This window comes from Vombatus ursinus, unplaced genomic scaffold, assembly GCF_900497805.2.
Source record: "Vombatus ursinus unplaced genomic scaffold, bare-nosed wombat genome assembly UNPS02014890.1, whole genome shotgun sequence".
Lineage (NCBI taxonomy): Eukaryota > Metazoa > Chordata > Mammalia > Diprotodontia > Vombatidae > Vombatus > Vombatus ursinus.
In genome coordinates, this window is record NW_020954668.1 from 521,705 (window position 1) to 542,277 (window position 20,573).

General features: G+C 38.2%; 1 protein-coding gene across 4 annotated transcripts in view; it reads right to left on the bottom strand.

Moving 5' to 3' along the window:
- Positions 1-8,312, bottom strand: part of TEDC1 (tubulin epsilon and delta complex 1) — a 75,838-nt gene extending 67,526 nt beyond the window's left edge. For all 4 annotated transcript variants that reach the window (XM_027842830.1, XM_027842831.1, XM_027842829.1 and 1 more), the window contains exons 1-3: positions 8,164-8,312; positions 7,968-8,058; positions 3,640-3,842 (exon numbers count right to left, since the gene is read on the bottom strand). In XM_027842830.1, the coding sequence (XP_027698631.1) occupies positions 3,640-3,842; positions 7,968-8,058; positions 8,164-8,304 (435 nt within the window). In that variant the 5' untranslated portion in view covers positions 8,305-8,312. The remainder of the gene's footprint in view (positions 1-3,639; positions 3,843-7,967; positions 8,059-8,163) is intronic.
- Positions 8,313-20,573: the final 12,261 nt, after the last annotated feature.

Sequence of the window (20,573 nt, forward strand, 5' to 3'; positions counted from 1 at the left end):
CACATGAGACATCATGAAACAATAAAACAAAGTCAAACATTAAAAAACAGAAGAAAATATGAAATATCTCATCAGAAAACAACTGACCTACCTGAAAGCCATGACCAAAAAAGTTTAGACATCACCTTTCAAGAAATTATAAAAGAATGCATGCCATCTTGGGGTGTGGGGAGGGGCAAGATGGAAAGAAATTTTGGAACTCAAAATTTTGTGGAAGTGAATGTTGAAAATGAAAAATTAATAAACATTTAATATAAAAAAATTATAAAGGAAAACTGCCCTGATATCTTAGATCCAAAGAGTAAAAGAGAAAATGAAAGAATCCAATCACTTCCTGAAAGAGATCTCAAAATGAAAACTCTCAGGAATATTATAGACAAATTCCAGAGTTCCCAGGTCAAAGAAAAATACTTCAAGCAGTCAGAAAGAAACAATTCAAATATCATGGAGCCACAATCAGAATCACACAAGATTCAGCAGCTTCCATGTTAAAGGATTGGGGACTTGGAATATGATATTCTAGAAGGCAAGAAATCACCTACTTAGCAAAACTGAGTACAATACATCAGAGAAGAAATTGAAATTTAATGAAACAAAGCACTTTCAAGCATTCCTGATGAAAAGACCAGAGCTGAATAGAAAATTTGATATTGAAACACAAGACTCAAGAGAAGCATAAAAAGGTAAATATGACGGAGGACTGTACTAGGAAGATAATACACCTAACTCCTAAAAATCTTATCATTATTAGAGTAGCCAAAAGGAGTTTGCGGGGCAGCTAGGTGGCGCAGTGGATAGAGCACCGGTCTTGGAGTCAGGAAGGCCTGAGTTCAAATATGGACTCAGACACATAACGCTTACTAGGCGTGTGACTCTGGGCAAGTCACTTAACCCCAACTGCCCTGCAAAAAAAAAAAAAGGAGTTTGCATAGACAAAGGGCACGGATATGAGTCAATTATGTTGGAATGATGTCCAAAAAAATAAAAAAGGAGAGAGGGAAGCACTGGCAGAAAAGGGAAGAAAGAGGTAAAACAGGGCAAATTTTCTCACATAAAAGAGGCACACAAGGAAGAGCTTTTACAATGGAGAGAGGCTGCAGGCAATGCTTGAACCCCATTCTCATCTGAATTTGTTAAAAGAGAGAAGAATACATATACATACTCAGTTGTGTATACATAGGAAAACACCCTATATGAAAAACAGGAGGGGAAGGGGATAAAAAAAGAGAGGGAAGAATGAAAAAAGCACATTAAGAGAGGCAGCAGCTAGAAGCAAATAGACTTTTGAGAAGGTACAGGAGAAAAAGAAAATGGGATGGAGGGAAATACAGTTAGTAATCATAATTATGAATGTGAATGGGACTAGCTCACTCAATAAACTGGAAGTAGATAGCAGAACAGATTAGAAATCAGACTCCAACAATATGTTTTTTACAAGAGACACAACTGGGGGCAGCTAGGTGGCACAGTAGATAGAGCACCGGCCCTGGATTCAGGAGGACCTGAGTTCAAATCTGACCTCAGACACATAGCACTGACTAGCTGTGTGACCCTGGGCAAGTCATTTAACCCCATTGCCTAACCAAATAAAAAACAAAAACAAAAACAAAAACAAGAGACAATTGAAATAGAAAAACACACAGAGTTAAAATGAAGGGCTAAAGCAGAATCTAATATGTTTTAACTGAAGTGTGGTATTCAGTCATGTCCAACTCTTCATGACCACATTTGTGGTTTTCTTAGCAAAGATATTGGAGTAGTCTGCCATTTCCCTGTTCAGATTATTTTACAGATGAAGAACCGAGGCAAATAGGGTCAAGTGACTTTCCCAGGGTCACACAGCTAGTAAGTGCCTGGAGCGCAACTGAACTCATGAACTTCCTGATTCCAAGTCCAGTGCTCTATCCACTGTGCCATATAGCTGCCCTTCAGCTGAAGTAAAAAAGGCAGGGGTAGTAATCATAACCTCAGACAAAGCAAAAGCAAAAATACACCTAATTAAAAGAGATAATCAGGGAAACTACATTATGTTAAGAGATACTACAGGCTAGGATGTAATATCAAAAAATTTTACAGCAAGTTTCTCTGATAAAGGCCTCATTTCTCAAATGTATACTGAGTATAGAACTGAGTAAAATTTATAAAAACAAAAACCATCCCCCAATTGGTAAATGGTCAAAGGATATAAACAGGCAGGTTTCAGAAGAAATCAAAACTATCTATAGTTACATGAAAAAATGCTCTAAATCATTGTTGATGATACCACCTCACAACTATCAGAAATGACAAATGCTGTAGGGGATGAGGGGAAAATAGGTACACTAATAAACTGCTGGTGGAGTAGTAAACTGACCCAACCATTCTGGAGAACAATTTCAAACTAGGCCCTAAGGCTATAAAACTGTGCCTACCCTAGACCCAGCAATATCAATATTAGGTCTGCATTCCAAAGAGATCAAACAAAAAGGAAAAGGACCTACATGTACAAAAACATTTATAGCAACTCTTTTTTGGGGTAGCAAACAATTGTAAATCTAGGGGATGCTCATCAATTGGGGAATGGCTAACCAAGCTGTGGCATATGATTATGATTGAGTCCTACCATATCAGAAATGGAGTCCTACCTACCAGGAATGACCAGGAGGGAGGTTCAGAAAAACATGGCAAGACCTATAAGAACTGATGAAATGTGAAGCGAGAAGAACCAGAGTACACAGTGACAGCAATGTTATAATGATGTTCAACTGTGAAAGACTTGGTTACTCTGTTCAATACAATGAACCAAAACAATTCCAAAGGATTCATGGTGAAAAATGCCATCCATGTCCAGAGAAAAAACTGATGAACTATCCAAATTGGAGTATAATTTTCTCACTTTATTTTTCTTGCTTTTTTGCAATATGGCTAATATGGAAATATGTTTTGCATGATGGCACATGCATAATATCATATTGCTTACCTTCTCAGTGGGTGGGGGAAGGGTAGGAGGTAGAGAGAGAATTTGGAACTCAAAATTTTAAAAGATAAAAATGTGAAAAATAAATAAATTAAAATGTTAAAAAAAACTTAAAAAAACAAAAATATATCCAATTTTAATCAGGTTTTTAAAAAGAGATACTCACCATCTCCTAAAAGAAGATAAGGAGTGTTGGAGAAGAATAAAAAAAATGCACAGGGTTGGATGCACCTGATTAATAAGACCAGTGGAGGGCCTTGTTCATAGTAGATACTTTGTTAAATGTGCAATGATCAGGCTGAACTCCATTTTCCAGGAACAGAGGGATTTTTAGTATAATTTGTGAGATATAATGAAATTGTGTAACTTTTCTTATATCTGCTACTTTAATCCTATTTATTTCCCTGTACTTAGGACCACTGAAATCACTGGAGTGGTTGCTAACTCCAAGGCTAGAGGAAAGAAGCGTGAAGAAGCCAGAAGTCGTTTCCCATTATGCAGTGAGTCTAGGAAAAGAAAACCCCAAGTTGGAAATATTAGGTTATGACAGGAGGAAGAAGTAGGCAGGCCATTCCCTTCGGATCAAGTGAGAAATGTTAACAGGAGCCAATCAATGCTAACCAGTATCTCCTGTGCCCAAATAGTCCCCACCCCCACCCCAACGCCCAAGAATGTGGACTCACCAAGCAGATCCAAGCATCATCACCCTGGTGTACACAATTTAGGCACAGAAACCTCTCTGGCAGGCTGAGGTATACAAGTAGCCAAGAGAAGGCCAGCAACAGCTCATAACTGCCATAAGAGCCATCTTCAGAAAGCTGGTAAAAATGTCGTCTCCCATAGCCATAGCAGCACAGTACCCACTTTACAAAACGGATCTGGCCCTCTGAAAAGGGGATATAGAGAACATAAATTCACATCAGATCAATCAGGGGAATACTCTCCAAAATATTCTCTCCTTCCCTTACTACTACCCTAAGCCCCTGAGAGAACAGTCTCCTCACCATCTCACTATACAGCATGTACATCCCTACTTCAATGTTTCTACTTAGTTCTACCTCCTCTTGTCTAAATCTGGCCCATCTCTTTTACTAAGTCTTCTCTGGCCTATCAAAGTGATCATCTCCTTCTCTGAAATCATCTGGGATTTTGCACTGATCAAACTCAGTCTTGTAAAATTCTTTATCTTTTTAATACAAAAGGTATCCATATGCTCCCCAAGCTATGAGCCCCCTGGTGGCAAGGTCTGAATCTGCTCCTTCCTTTGTAGAATCACATAATGTGATGATTCTGGAATCATCAGATTGAAAGGGACTTCAAAGATTATCTGGGGCAGCTATGGGCACAGCAGATAAAGTGCTGGGCCTAGAGTATGGAAGACCTGAGGTCAAATCTGGCCTCAGACACTTACCACTTGCATGACCCTAGGCAAGTCACTTAATGTTTGTCTGTCTCAGTTTCCCCAACTGTAAAATGGAGATCATAATAGCACTTACCTCTCAGGGTTGCTATGAGGATTAAATAAGATAAGATTTGTAAAGTCCTTAGCACAGTGCCTAACACACAGTAGGCACTTAATACTTATTTCCTCCCTTCCAACCTGGACCTGACCAAGAATTTCCTCTAATAAATGTCATCCAGCCTTTGTCTGAAGACTTTCAGTAAAGAAGAACCCATTAGTCACCCAGAAAGCTATTCTATATTGAGAGATCTCAAATTGTTAGGAAAGTTATCAACCCCAAATTTTCTTCTTTATACCTTCATCCATTGCTCCTAGTTCTGTACTCTGCAAAAGGAGAAAAAGTCTCATCCTTCTTCCATCTGACAATCCTTTAAATATCTGAAAACATCTATCATTTCCCCTTAAGTCTTCTCTTTTCCAGGATAAACATCCCAGTTCCTTCAACTAGTCCTCATAGCATGATTTCAAGGCCCTTCACTACCCTAGTAAGCCTTCTCTCCAGTTTATCCATTACTTTCCTCATACTAAACATAATATTCTAGATGTGATCTGACCAAGGCAGAACAAAACTATCACCTCCCCAGTACTGGACACTATACTGGACACCTTAATATAGACTCAGATCCATTACTTTTTTTGGCTACCACCATTTGTTGACTGCACCTCTGCACACACACTATGTCCTCTGGAATTGCCATTTTCATTCTGGACCTCTTTCTCTTAAACTCCTTCCACCTACTTGTACTTACAGAGACATGGCTCCCCTCCTTAGCCCCTAACCCCCTAGATAATACAGCATCCCTCTCCAGCACAAGCTTTCTCTCTTCCCAAAACCCTGTCATACTTGTCAGAAGGGGAAATCAGAATACTTCCTGTTCTCCCACTTTAACTTTTTTTTCTCCTTCTGTCACTGTCAATCAGTTACTTCTCTTCCTTTTCACCTAATACAAATAATAGTTGTTATAGTCTACCAGCAACCAAGTCATTGTCCCTCATTGCTCAAAAAGTTAAGTACCAGCTTCCTGTCTTCCTCACCTCCCCAGCTCCTGCCCTTCAACATTCGTCTAGAGCCTCTCTCAAACATCCTATCTTTCCAAACCCTCAATCCTCTCAAATCCCACAACTTTTCTTCCGTTCTACCTCAACTATGCACAGGAAAAATCACACCCTGAATTTCATCACTATCTAAGAGAGTTCCAATAATCAAAAAGTATGACATTCCTTTATCTGACCATCTTTCCATCTTTCCCTATGCCTCATCCTCCTAAACCTATTCTTTGTCCACATCATGGCTGCCAATGCCTCCACTCCTCAATATTTTGTTAGGCCTTTATTGCTGCTCTGATTTCACTTTCCCACTTCTTAATCTTGTTCCTATAGTTAATCAAGCTCACTTCCTCACTATCCTCTACTTTTGAATTACTTTGAATTCCTTGCCAAGTTCCAATACTAGATTATTCTCACTATCAACTTCCTCTCTCCCTACTCACCTGATGTTGAATGGAGTTTGAAGGTCACAAAACAAAGTTAACTAAGAATTACAAATTTATGACATAGGCAAGCTAACTTCAACTGAACTCTCACCCTGTAGCAAATCAATTCTTTTATTCCTCAATTCCCTATCTCTCTTACCACAGAAATTATCCCCAACCTTCACTTTTGTCCTCAGACTTCCTACTCCTTTCCATTTCTCCACCCTCTCAGCTGAAAGCCTTGCTTTACTCTATTTTGCTGAGAAAACTAAGGCCATTTGAGCTCTCTCTTCTTTTTTACCTCAACCCCCTTTACATCTCCTATTCTTGCCTTTCCTCCAATCAGATAATGTGGTGTGCCTTCTTGCCAAGGTCAGCTTCTCTACATGTACCTATCCCATTCCCCTCCCATTTTCTCCAGCAGACTTGATCCCTCAATCATTCCCCCCTCTCTCATCTTCAACCTCTTCTCTACTGGCTCCTTCTCAACTACCTTCAAATACGCCCAGTCTCTACATCCTTTACCGGTCCATAGGCCCCCACAAGCTATCATCATAGGTATCTCTCCTTTCTCAATCTAGCTTCTAGAAAAAGCTATATGCCCTCATTGCTTTCACTTCCTCTCACTTAATCCTCAAACCTTTCTATCTGGCTTTTGATCTCATCACTCAACTGAAACTGTTTTATGTATGTCCAGCAATTAGCACAGCATAAATAATAATATATGCTTGGTGATAATGATGAAGATGGTGATGATGATAATGATCTCCAAAGTTACCAGTTACAATCTCTGAACTGCCAAATTTCATGCGGTTTTTTCCTCAGACTTTATCCTCCTTGAACTTCTAGATATATTCAATACTGTTGACCACTATCTTCTCCTGGATACTGTCTCTGAGTTTTCATAACACTACTCCATCCTACTTGATATCTTCACAACATTTGACACAGTGACCACTCTCTCTCCTCTAGGTTTTCATGACACTGCTCTCTCCTAGTTCTCCTATCTGTCTGACTAATCCTTCTCAGTTCTCCTACCTAACTGATCCTTCTCTGTTTTCCTGCCCAACTGATCCTTCTTGGTCACCTTTTTTGGATTAATAAATTATGATAATAGCTGATATTAACATAACATTGACTATGTGCCAGGCACTGGGCTAAGTGCTTTACAATTATTACCTCATTGGATCCTCACAATAAGCCTGAGAAATAGGTGCTATTATTATCCTTATTTTTCAGATAAGGAAACCGAGGCAAAGCAAGGTTAAGTGACTTGCCCAGGATCACAAAGCTAATGTCTGAGCACAGATTTGAATGCAGGTCTTCCAGACTCCAGGTCCAGAGTTCTATGCACTGTGCCGTCCAGCTCTGCTCTACATAATTTCCAAAGTCCTGAATCTGTGATTCCTCCTACTCAACTAAGTCTAGTGGCTTCCTATTGCTTTTGCAATCAAAAACAAACTCTCTGGCTCATTCCAGAGAATCCCTTTCTTCTTCCAAAACACAGGTCAAGTATCATGTAGAGAAGTCTTTCCTGATCCTCCTTCAAATGTTAGTGCCATCCCTTCCTTCTTACTACCATGCACGTAAGTACATTCTATTTATTTTGTATTTATTCTGCATATACTTACTTATGTTATCTCTCTTGATAAAATGTAAACTCTTGAGAGTATTTGTATCATTCAGTACCATGCCTGGCACATGAGCAGGTACATGGTAAATGCTTGTTGATGGACTGTTGAATAATTAATAAAATACTGGATTTGCATTCCATTATAAGTTCCATATGCATATACACATATCCATTTGTACTACTGAAACTGATTTTTTAAAAACTCAAACGTAAGACTTTTTAATTAAACATTCTTCCTTGTTTATCTTCCCTACACTGTGAGTTCTCTGATAGGGAAAAGGAAGAGGGTTCGGTTCCAAGGCGAGAGGTGAATGGCTAGGATCTGCTCAGTCCCTCCTGGCTTAATGATGACTAGGCAAGGAGGACAGCTGGAGCAGGGCAGTGGCTTGCTTCTCTGGATTAGGGGAAGCAGCAGCAGGAAAAGGTGGTGGGGTCGCTACTTACCGAGGGCATCAGGAGGATCCCTAGGGGCCACAGCACCCTCCTGATGAATGGGCCAGAGGAGGGAGAAAAGCAGGGACCAAAGCTCGGCGACCTAGAAAACAGACTGGGTCAGAGGAGCGCTCGGGGGTGCTGCCCGCGCCTGCCCATCCCCCCGGCGGGTAGCCCCTAAGCCTTCTCGGCACCCGCCCCCTCTCACCGCCTCGGGGAGGTCGAACTTGGCCTTGCGGAAGGTCTCCGGGCCGAGTCCTCCACGTAAGGCACGGCTCAACGACGAGATAGCTGTGGGCAGGGCCCCGGGCCCCAAGTCTTCCCGCGGGCGCCGACCCAGCCGCCCCATCCAGAACCGCCAAGTTGCCCGCGGTTTCTTCCGCAATCACCGCGCCCAATCAGAGCGTCCCACCTTCTTTCCCCCAATCACCGGCCCTAGATGTAAACTTTGTCCCCGCCCCTAACGCTGCGAACCAATCACGGCCACAAATTCTCAAGGGGCCTGGCAACTAGTTTAGGAGCAGGTTTGGAAGGTCTTGGAGAGAGGTCTTGCTAAGAAGCTGCAGAAAAGGTCGCTGGGTGTTAGGATGGACCAAGCATGAGCTGCCCTGACTCAGCCCTATTGTCAAACACCATACAGTCTTCCCAAGTCTTAGAGCTCTGCTCAAACCAACTTCATTGTATTTAACTACTTGTGGCACTAGGTGGCGCGGTGGATAAAGTATCAGGACCTCAGACACAATAGCCGTGTGACCCTAGAAAAATCACTTAAACGGTCTCAGTTTCCTCATCTGTAAAATGGGGATAATAATAGTACCTACATCGCAATGTTGTTGTCAAAGTTAAAGGAGATAATAATTGTAAAGCACTTAGCACAGTGCCTGGCACTATAATTACTAAATAAATGTGACATATATACGTATATATATGGAGAGAGAAAGAATATTGTTGATGGACTTGAATAATTAATAAAATACATATAATAATATATTTATCCTATATATGATTTTATGTATATATATATATATATAAAATACTTGTTTAACCCTTGTTGTCTCTCCCTTTAGAATGTAAGTCCCTTTACAGTATGGATTGTATCATTCTTTGTACTTGTTGCCTGGCACATAATTGGTGTCTAATATTTATTGATTGGATGATTGATTTATTCAAACCAATTCAATTTGATAAACACTTATCTGTCACTCCTGGGAAAAAGATACTCTCCCCTCAAGGAACTTATAATCTACTAGTGAAGGTTAGTTGGAAGAAAACATGTACATATGAGATGGTTCACAGAGATCCAGGCAAAATCCCTTGAGAAATTTTGTTTTGTTTTTCCACGATATAATATTTATTATTAATATTAATTTATTTTAAACATTCTTTTTTTTTCAGTTTCAAATTCTCTTCCTCCCTCCAGACTCTCCTGCACCCATTGAGAAGGCAAGAAATATAATAACCATTGTACATGTGAAGTATTTCCTTATTAGCCATGTTGCAAAAAAAAAAAAAATTTGTGAAGAAACAAATATAGGGGGCAGCTAGATGGTGCAGTGGATAGAGTACCGGCCCTGAATTCAGGAAGATCTCAGTTCAAATGTGACCTCAGACACTTGACACTTACTAGTTGTGTGACCTTGGGCAAGTCACTTCACTCCATTGCCTTGTTAAAAAAAAAAAAAGAAACAAATATAAATAAAGTGATAAAAGTATGCTTCAATCTGCACTCAGAGCTCATCAATTCTCTTTCTGAAGGTAGAGAACACTTTTCATCATGGGACCTTGGGAATTATGACATATCATTGTACTGATCAGAGTAGCTAAGTCTTTCACTTATATTGCTATGCCCAGTAAAGTTAAGCATAATCCTGAGTGAAAATAAATGGACATTTGATAAGCATAATCCTGAATGAAAATAAATGGATATTTGATGAACTGTCAGACTTCCAAGACTTTGTTAAAAAAAAAAATACAACCTGAACTTAAAAGAAGATTTGACATACAAGAACCAAGAGAAACAAGGTACATACCAAAGACTGATTAAAAGGAATTCAATAAGAACAGACGGTTTATTTTTTATATATGTAAAATGTAAAATGAATGTCCAAGATTGTCATTAGTAATTGGGTAATTCATAGGAAAGATTGGGGTAGACCTGAGTATGATATGACTTTAAAAAGTAAAACAGCTAAAAAGAGTAATTTGTTTTTACAAATGAAGTACAAGAGGAAGAAGAGATACAGAGGAATTCGATGGGGGAGGAGGGCTGGTAGTTCTGGGAACCTACTTTCATCGGGAATGGGTTTAAGAGAGAACAATACATATATACATATATATATCTAGAAGAGTATAAAAGTCTTCTAAATTCAGAAGAATAAAATGGTAAGGTGATAGGGAAGCAGGGAGAGGACAAGAGAGAGGAGGGGGAGGGAATAGGTTAAAGGGGGTATAGAAGGGTATTTAGATCAATGGGAATGGGAGAATAAGAGAGGGATCTCTAGAGGGGAAGGTGAGGGAATAGGTTAGAGGGGGCTAGAGAAGGGTATTTAGATTTGTGGGAATAGGAGGATAAGGGAGGGATCCTTGGAGGGGGGAGTAGGTTAAATAATAGGAGAGCAATGTAGCAGTAGAAGTAAAGAAGAGGAGTCAAGTGGGATAGGAAACAAAAGATATGCACAAACATAAAAACAAAGATCAGGAGTAGAATTTGTTATGGAAAGATATGTCTATATATGTGGGTATATATGTGTATATGTGTATATGTCTATGTATATATCTTTATATACAAGTATATCCACACTTAATTGTGGGGGAGAAGGAAGGGGGAAAAAGAACAAAGTAAAAAGTGCACAGCAGAGAACAAAAGAAAATTTAAAAGGAAGCAAAGAAAAGATGGATAGCTCTCAACACAATGTGTAGTATTTATCACACAGGCTTTCTTGAAATGAAAATTTGTCATTGAATCCTCTTATGTTCTGCTATGCACACGACATGCTTTTTTTTTTCTTTTCTTACTTTGTATTTAAGTTGCAGTATTTAAGTTTGTGATATCTTTTTTTTTTCCTTTTCTCTATTCTGTATTTGTATTCTGGTGTTGGAGTCTAAAAGTTTTTAAAAAATATTGCTGTCACCATATATAGTGTTCTCCTGGTTCTGAAATCACTTTACATCAGTTTATATAAGTCTTTCCAGGTTTTTCTAGAGAAACCATCCTTTTCATTATATCTTATAACACAATAGTATTCTGTCAAAATCACATACCACAACTTGTTCAACCATCTCCAATTGATGAGCATCCCCTCAATTTCCAATTCTTTGCCACCATAAAAAGAGCTGCTGTAATTATTTTTGTATATGGGGGTCCTTTTCTCTTTTCTTTGATCTCTTTGGGATACAGACCTCGTAGTAAAATTGCTGGGTTTTGAGTATGCAGTTTTATAGCCCTTTGGGCATAGTTAGAAATTGTTTTCCAGAACGATTGGACCAGTTTATAATTCCACCAACAGTACATTAGTGGACTTATTTCTCCACATCCCATCCAGCATTTGTCATTTTTTTCCTTTTCTGTAATGTTAGCCAAGGTGATAGGTGTGAGGTGGTACCTCAGAGTTGTCTTAATTTGCATTTTTCTACTTAGTGGCAATTTAGAGCATTTTTATATGACTATTGATAGTTCAATTTCTTCTTCTGAAAACTGCCTGTTTATATCCTTTGACTATATGTCAGTTGGAAGATGGCTGTAATTTTTAAAAAATTTGACTCATTTTCCTATATATTTAAGAAATGAGACCTTTATAAGAGAAATTTATTGTCAAAAAAATTTCCCAGTTATCTGCTTTCCTTTTAACTTTGGCTGCATTGGTTTTGTTTGTGCAAAAAGTTTTTAATTTCATGTAATCAAAATTATCCATTTTATTTCTCATGACTCTCTCTCTCTCTCTCTCTCTCTCTCTCTCGTTTGGCCATAAACTCTTCCCTTATCCATAGATCTGACAGGTAACTTTTTCCATACTCCCTTAATTTTTTTATGATATGTAGCCATTTTGACATTATCTTAGTATTCAATGTGAAATGTTGGTCTATGCCCAGTTTCTGTCAGACTGCTTTCCAGTTATCCCAGAGGTTTTTGTCAAATAGTGAGTTCTTGCTGCCTCCCCAAAAACAAAATTGAATCTTTGGGTTTATGAAACATTAGGTTACTGTGGTCATTTACTTCTATATATTTTGTGCCTATTCTATTCCACTCCAATGTCACAGACCTCTCCTTCCAATCTCTTAAGTTGTCTTAGGCTAGAAAAAATGTCTTACCTCTACAATTTGTTTGACTGTGTCTCTGCAGAATTCAATTTGAGGTGTTATTTTAAAGTTGTTTGGAGAGGAATGTTGAGAGAGCTTGGCTATAGTATTTCCTCTACTACACCATCCAGGCTGTACCTAGGCTGCGAGGTTTTAAAGTAAGCTCAGGGCAGTTTTGGCTTTAAGCTTTGGCAATCTGAGGGCAAGTGGAGATGATGTGAAACACTGCATAAGCAGGGCATAGAGATGACCAAGATGGAATTCAGCTTTGTTAACCAAGGCAAACGGGTCATGTCTGGGGCTAAGCCAAAAAGTGGTTCTGATGATGCTGAGCTTTCCAATTTCTTTGAGAGAGCTCATTTGGATGATAATATTTCCTTTTTTTCCTTTTCCTTTTTTCTTTCCTTTTTTTCTTCACTTTCTCCCACCAGAAAAGTGTATGTTAAAAAAAATTCAAAATTTTCCTGTTCTTCAGAGATACACTGATCATTTACGTTCAATTAGTTTTGAATTTGCCAGCTGTATAAAATTATTGATCATAACTGCCCTTCATTTGTGAATGGAAAGGCAGAAAAAAGAGAATAGTGACTGGAAAATATGAGAGAGAGATTAAAGTTCAAACCTTTTTGATTCTATCCTGATTGGGAGTTCCTACACTAAATGAAAGAGAATCTTAAGGAATGTGTGTTGTATAACTTTCCCAAACCAGAGCAAAAGATTAATTTAATATTTTCCTCTGGGAAAAGTCTGAGTCATAAGTAAGCAGATTTAAGTGATGGAAGAGGGCTGGCTTGGTAAATACGGAAGATATTTTCTCCAAATTTAGGCACTTAAGTCAAATTTACTCACCTCCAGCAGAGCCTGGGTCAGGAGTGAAGGTGTTGTCTAAGAGAAAGTCATCCCCCTCCCTGGCTAAAATGAAGAATTGGGAAAGTGTTACTTCACCCACATGAAGGTGGAGGCCAGCTAAGAAGGAGTAACTATTTTACCTCTAACCACCTCCAACCTCATCTACTACTGCTACTTAAGGATTTAACATAAATGTTTTCTGTGTCCTTGGCTATCCAGTGTCAAAAAAAAAAACTGTTATAGTTCCCAAAAAATCCATGGCAGGCCAATGTTTTTTCAAAAGTGCTTTTCTCCTTTCATAGGAGAAGTTGACAGTCTTTTCTGAGTGTACATATCCATCTCTATTCCAGAACTGGACAGCCATGATACTCACTTACTCCAAACATAATAATCTGCAATTATTTTTAATTAATTTATTTTGATTTATCAATCATCACTTCCGTAAGCTTTTTAGTTTTAAATTTTTCTCTCCCTCTTTCCCCATCTCCCTCCCACCTCCCTCCCCAATCTGATATAGGCTATACGTACACATTCCTATTAAACATATTTTCACATTGGTGATATTGTAAGTAAGAATTAGAACCAATAGGAGGAAACACCAGAAAGAGGAAACAAAACACAACAGAAGAAAAAAATAGCAAATGGTATGCTTTGATCTGCATTCAAACTCCATAGTTCTTTCTTTGGGTATGGATAGCATTTTCCATCATGAGACCTTTGGAGATGTATTAGATCCTTGTATTACTGAGAAGGGTTAAGTCTATCAACATTAGTCATCACACAACATGTCTGTTACTGTGTACAATGTTCTCCTGGTTCTGCTCACTTCGCTCAGCATCAGACCATACAAATCTCTCCAGGTTATAATCTGCAATTATTCAGAGGTCCCTTGGTTCATGCCTGTCTTGATGTTTATAAGGTTGCCATTATGATAGCCACTTATATTGCAGAAAATCTAAGCTAAAAAATATTAAATCCTAATGAGTTCCCCAATCGTAACCCTTATGTCAGAAGCTACTTTTTGACAGAAAGGGCCTGGATCATTTTGAAGACATCTTACTTCTTACTGACTTGGCTACAAAGGTGTGCTGGAGTCAATTCAAAGTGACTCGGTTGAGCTAATTGTTAAATTTTCAGTGTGAGCATCACACCTCAAAAATAGACAAATGCTACAAATCAGAGCTTAATGTATTGTGATGCTGATTGTATAGACTTAAGAAAATGATGAAGAAAATGTTAATAATTCAGATTAAACTTAAAAGAGTACATACTGGGAGGGCAGAGCTAAAATGGTGAGGAAAAGGCAGAAACTCACCAGAGGTCTCCCCAAACTGCTCCAAATAACTTTAAATAATGCCTCAAAACAAATTCTGCAGTGGTAAAACCCACAAAAGCACAGGGTAAAACAATTTTCCAGGCCATAACAACTCAAAAGGTTGGCAGGAAAGGTCTGTCATACTGGGGTAAGACTGTCTAGTGCAGGCTGTGTCCCAGCAAAAGTAGAGGTAGACCTTGGGAGTGACTGAATCAGTGGTGGCAGTGGGGTTTCTGGACCTCTCAACCCACAGACAGTAAAGGAGTGTGGGGGTCAGAGAACTGGTCAGAAGAAGATCACAGGGTGATGTCACAATGCAAAACTCTGTTGCCCATACTTGTATCTAGGTCTCAGCCTCAGGGCAAGAAGGAGCACTAGCACACTAGAGCTTGCAGCTACAAGGGGAACTGGGACCCTAGTCACAGAGCACACGCCAGGAGAGTAGTAAACACACTGCTCCCTAGATTGTACCACCTTGGAAGAACAAAAAGTTATCTCCAGAATTATTCTCTGAAAACAGCTGCACAAAAAACATGAAGTCTGGGACAGTGACCCCTGCACTCCAGAAGCAGAACTCCAATTTAGCATAAACTTCGAAGTCAAGAAATAGACTGGGGAAATGGGCAAACAGAAGACAAAAAATCCTTATTATAGAAAGTCACTATGGGGACAGGGAAAATCAAAACACTAACTCAGAAAAATAACAAAGTCAAAACTGCTAAATCCAATGCCTCAGAGAAAAATAAGAATTGATCTCAGGTCATGGAAGAGCTTAAAAAAGGATTTTAAAAATCAAGTAAAAGAGGTAGAGGAAAAATTGGGAATAGAAATGAGAGTGATGCAAGAAAATCATGAAAAAAAGTCAACAGCTTAGTAAAAGAGGCACAAAAAAAAAAATACTGAAGAAAATAACACCTTAAAAAACAGAATAGGCCAAAAGGTAAAAGAGGCACAAAAATCCAATGAAAAGAAGAATGCCTTGAAAAGCAGAATTGGCCACATGGAAAAAGATTTACAAAATTTCACTGAAGACCTTCTTTAAAAGTAGAATTGGCCAAATAGAAAGAGGTACAAAAATTCACTGAAGAAAAGTAGAATTGGGCAAATGGAAAAGGAGGTACAAAAGTCTTGAAGAAAATAATTCCTTAACAAAATTCATCTGGAAGAACAAAAGTTCAAGACTATCAAGGGAATTGATGAAAAGAAATGCAAGGGAAAGTGACCTACTCATACCAGATCTTAAATTGTATTAAAAAGCAGCAATCATCAAAATTACTTGGTCCTGGCTAAGAAATAGAGTGGTGGATCAGTGGAATAGGTTAGCTACGCAAGACACAATAGTCAATGACTATAGTAATTTATGTTTGATAAATCCAAAGACTCCAGCTTCTGGGATAAGAACTCACTATTTAACAAAAACTTCTGGGAAAACTGGAAAATAGTATGGCAGAAACTAGGCATAGACCAACATCTTACCCCCTATACCAAGATAAAGTCAATATGGGTATATGATTTAGATATAAAGGCTGATGCTATAAGCAAACTAGGAGATCAAGGAATAGTTTACCTGTCAGATCTATGGGGAAGGGAAGAATTTATGACCAAAAAAGAGATAGAGAACATTATGAAGTGGAAAATGGATGGTTTTGATTACATTAAATTGAAAAGTTTTTGCCCAAACAAAGCCAACGCAACTAAGATTACAAGGGAAGCAGAAAGCTGGGAAACAATTTTTACTGCCAATGTCTCTGATAAAGCCTCATTTCTAAAATGTATAGGGAACTGAGTCAAATTTATAAGAATAGAAGTCATTCCCCAATTGATAAATGGTTAAAGGATATGAACAGTTTTCAGATAAAGAAATCAAAGCTATCTATAGCCATGTGAAAAAATGCCCTAAATCACTATTAATTAGAGAAATGCAAATCAAAATAACTCTGAGGTACCACATCATATCTATCAGTTTGGCTAACATGACAAAAAGGAAAATGATAAATGTTGGATAAGATGTGGGAAAATTGGAACACTAATGCATTGTTGGTGGAGTTGTGAATTGATCCAATCATTCTGGAGAGCAATTTGGAACTGTGTCCAAAGGGCTATAAAACTGCATACCCTTTGACCCAGCAATAGCACTTCTAGGTCTGTGTCCCAAAGAGATACAAATGGGAAAAGGATCCACATGTACAAAAATATTTATAGCATCTCTTTTTGTGGTGGCCAAGAATTGGAAATTGAGGGGATGCCCACCAACTGGGGAATGACTGAACAAATTGTGGTATATGAATGTAATGGAATACTATTGTGCTGTAAGAAATGATGGGCAGGCAGACTTCAGGAAAACCTGGAAAGACTTATATGAACTGACACTGAGTGAAATGAGCAGAACCAGGAGTACATTGTACACAGTAACAGTCATGTTGTTCAATGACTAACTTTCATAGACTTGGCTCTTCTCAGCAATGCAAAGATCTAAGACAACTCCAAAAGACTCATGATGGAAAATGTTGTCCATATGGAGTCTGAATGCAAATAGAAGCATATTATTTGCTCTCTTTTTTGTTGTTGTTGTTTTGTTTTGTTTCTTCTTTCTCATGGTTCCTCTCATTGGTTCTAATTCTTCTTTACAACATGACTAATGTGAAAATATGTTTAATATGAACGTATATATAGAGACTGTATCAGATTGCAAACTGTCTTGGGGAGGGGGGAAAGAAGGGAGAGGGAGAAAATTTAAAACTCAAAAGCTTATAGAAGTGAATATTGAAAACCAAAAATAAATTAGTTTTAAAAAAGAAAATAATTTCTTAAAAAATTAGAATTGGGCAAGTGGAAGCTGATGAGTTAGTGAGACATTAAGAAACAATAAAACAAAATCAAAAGAAAATGTGAAATATTTCATTGGAAAAACAACTGACAGGGGCAGCTAGGTGGTACAGTGGATAGAGCACTGGTATTGGAGTCAGGAGGACCTGAGTTCAAATCTGGCCTCAGACGCATAACATTCACTAGCTGTGTGACTCTGGACAAGTCACTTCACCCCAATTGCCTCACCATAAAAAAAAAAAAAGGAAAAACAACTGACTTGGAAAAATAGATCAAAGAGAGATAATTTTAGAAGTATTGGACTAGGGAGAAGGTTCTGGGAACATGGCAGAGTAGGTCAAAAAACTTTTGGCTCTCCAAACTTCCTCCACAAAAAAAAAGATAGAACATTACCTCACTGGGAAAGTAGAGCAGCAGAAATGAACAAAAGTCAGGGTAAAACCGTTGTTCTTCTAAGACAACTTGAGAAGACCCCCAGGAAAGACCCAGCCTCCAGAGGCTGAAGTTCAACCTGAGTGAAGTGGAAATACCTCCATGCCAACTCTGCAGAATCAACAAATAACAAGCCCTGGAGACAGCTGGGGTTGGGAGGCAGCCTTGACCTTAGAAATTTTCATTTCACATACAGTGTGGGAGTCTATTGACTGAGTAGGAGAAGATTGAAGGACCTTCCACTGTCGAGGAACACTAAACACAGTTGTGCTGACCAGATGAGTCCTGGGCTAGGTTACTACTACAGGGGAGAAGTAGTTAGCACACACTTAGTGAATGCATTAGCAGAGGGACAGGGAACCTGAGGGCTGTGAGCACTTGCAGGAGAGCAGAGTCCCTGGTTTCAGTTCCAGAGCAGAGAGGACAGCTGTGGTTTGCAGCCACCAGAGGGATCTCAGGAGCAAGAGCATTTGTGGGACAGCATGGCTGGGGGCCCTAACTCTGGTTTAGGAGTGAACTTAGGAGCCCAAGTTTGAGCCCTGGGAGAGACTTCAGAAAATAACAGTAAGAAAGACCTGAGGCTTGAGGCATCATTCCCCATATCTTTGGACTCGAACTTGATTGCATTAATAGCTGCTAAAAATAAACAAATAAATAAATAGATAGATAGATAAATAGATAAATAAATAAATGAATGAATAGATAAATAAATGAATGAATAAATAAATAAATAGATAGATAGATAAATGAATGAATGAATAAATAAAATAAAAAATAATGAGTAAGCAAAGGAGAAAGAACTCAGTCATAGATAGCTACTATAGGGAGAGAGAAGATCTGGATTCATGTTAAGAGGAAGATAATGGAGCTTAAAAAGCCACTCCTTTTTCAATGAAAATGTAAAATTGTCCCAAGCCCAAAAGGAGTTCTTGGAAGAACTTTAAAAAGACTTTAAAAATCAAGTAAAAGAGATCAAGGAAAGATTGGGGGGGGAGGGGAAGAGCAATCCAAAAAAGATATAGAAGTCAGCAAACTTGAAATAGAGTATCAAAAACTTGAGGAAGAAAATAATTCCTTGAAAACTAGAATTGGGCAAAGGAAAGTTAAAGACATTCTAAGACACCAAGAAATAATAAAATAAAATCAAAAGAATGAAAAAATCAACGAGAATGTGAAACATCTCATGTGAAACAACTGATCTGGAGAACAGATTGAGGAGAAATAATACATGAATACTCAGACTACACCTGAAAATAAAAATAAAAAAAGAATCTTAATACAATATTACAAGAAATTATCAAGAAAAATTGCCCTGAAATTCTAGTCTAATATAGGTTCCCAAAGTGGGCAATACTGCCCCCTGGGGGGCACTGGAACAATCCAGAGGGCATTAGTAACCTCGAGTGAAATTGGGAGGCATTTGAAAAAAAGTGGTGGAAACATAAGAAAAGAAAAGAAGAAAATTTTGAAAAACCATTTATACATGTTTTGTCAGTTGAGTAACAGAGTTAAAGTCAGTGATTACATTATTTTCCAAATAAACATACAAAATGCAAGTTATAACCAATCAGTGGTCAAGTCCAACAACAGGTCTTAACAAGCAAATGTTGGCAGGCTAGTGTGTCACATATTGTTGGGAAGTCCAACATGCATCAGCAGAAATATGTGCATGTAATAACTTGTATACAATATGATACTATACAGTTATATGAATGCAATATTGCATCATCAAAATGTCAATGCAGGGGGGAAAAACCCACAAATTTGCAATAAATTATTAAATTTAAGATGCATCTTTTTTTTAAAAATATTTTATATTTTTTTGAAACGACACAAATTTCAGAAAAACAGTTAAAGAGTTAAAGAAAGTAGATTTCCAGGGAGGTGCTGAGTAATTTTCTTTTAAAAGGAGCAGTAGGCCAAATAAGTTTGGGAACCTCTGTTCTAGAACAAGAAAGCAAAGCAGAAATAGAAAAAAAAATCCTCCAATCACCACCTGAAAGAGATCCCAGGAGGAAAACTTACAAGAATATCATAGACAAGTTTAAAAGCTCCCGGGTTTAGAACAAAATATTGCAGGCAACAAGAAAAAAAAAACAATTTAAATATCAAGGAGCTACAATAAGGATTACACAAGACTTAGCAGCCACTACTTTGAAGGACCATAGGTCTTGGAATGCTATATTTCATAGATTAAAAGAGCTGGGGTTACAACCAAAGGAAATTTACCCACCAAAGTTAAGTATGATCCTGAATGAAAAAAAAAAGGGGGGGTATGTAACAAACTGAAAAACTTTCAGGTATTTGTGACAAAAACAACAGAACTTAAGGTAAAATTTGACATATAAGATCCAGGAGAAATATAAGGTAAACATTAAAGACCAATTATAAGAGACTCAATAAGGTCAAATTGTTTACTTCCTATATGCAAAAATATTATCAGTGCTTTTATGACTGTCATCATTTTTTTGGGTAGTTTGAAAGAAAAGCTTGAACTGAGCAGGAATATGATGAGGTGATTCTTTAAAAAATCCAACCATAGGGAGAGATGAAAAGGGGTACTTATACAAATAAAGCATAAAAGGAAAAATTGATATAGAAGAAGCTAGTAGGGGGTAGGCAGGTAGTGCTGGAACTTTACTCTCATCAGGAATGGGTTAAAGAGGGAACAACTTATACATCCAGAAGGATACAAAAGTCTTCTAAACTCAGAAAGAAATAAGAGGGCAAGAGGATAGGGTTGGGGGGAGAAGGTAAGGGAGAGACTCTTGGAGGGGTAGATAGGTTAAGGAATAGGAAAGCAAGGTAGTGGATAGAAATGAAGCAGAGGAGTGAGGAGGGATTGGAATAGGGTGAGAAGGATAAAGAATAAAGATGGGAACGTGTAATTACACAACAAG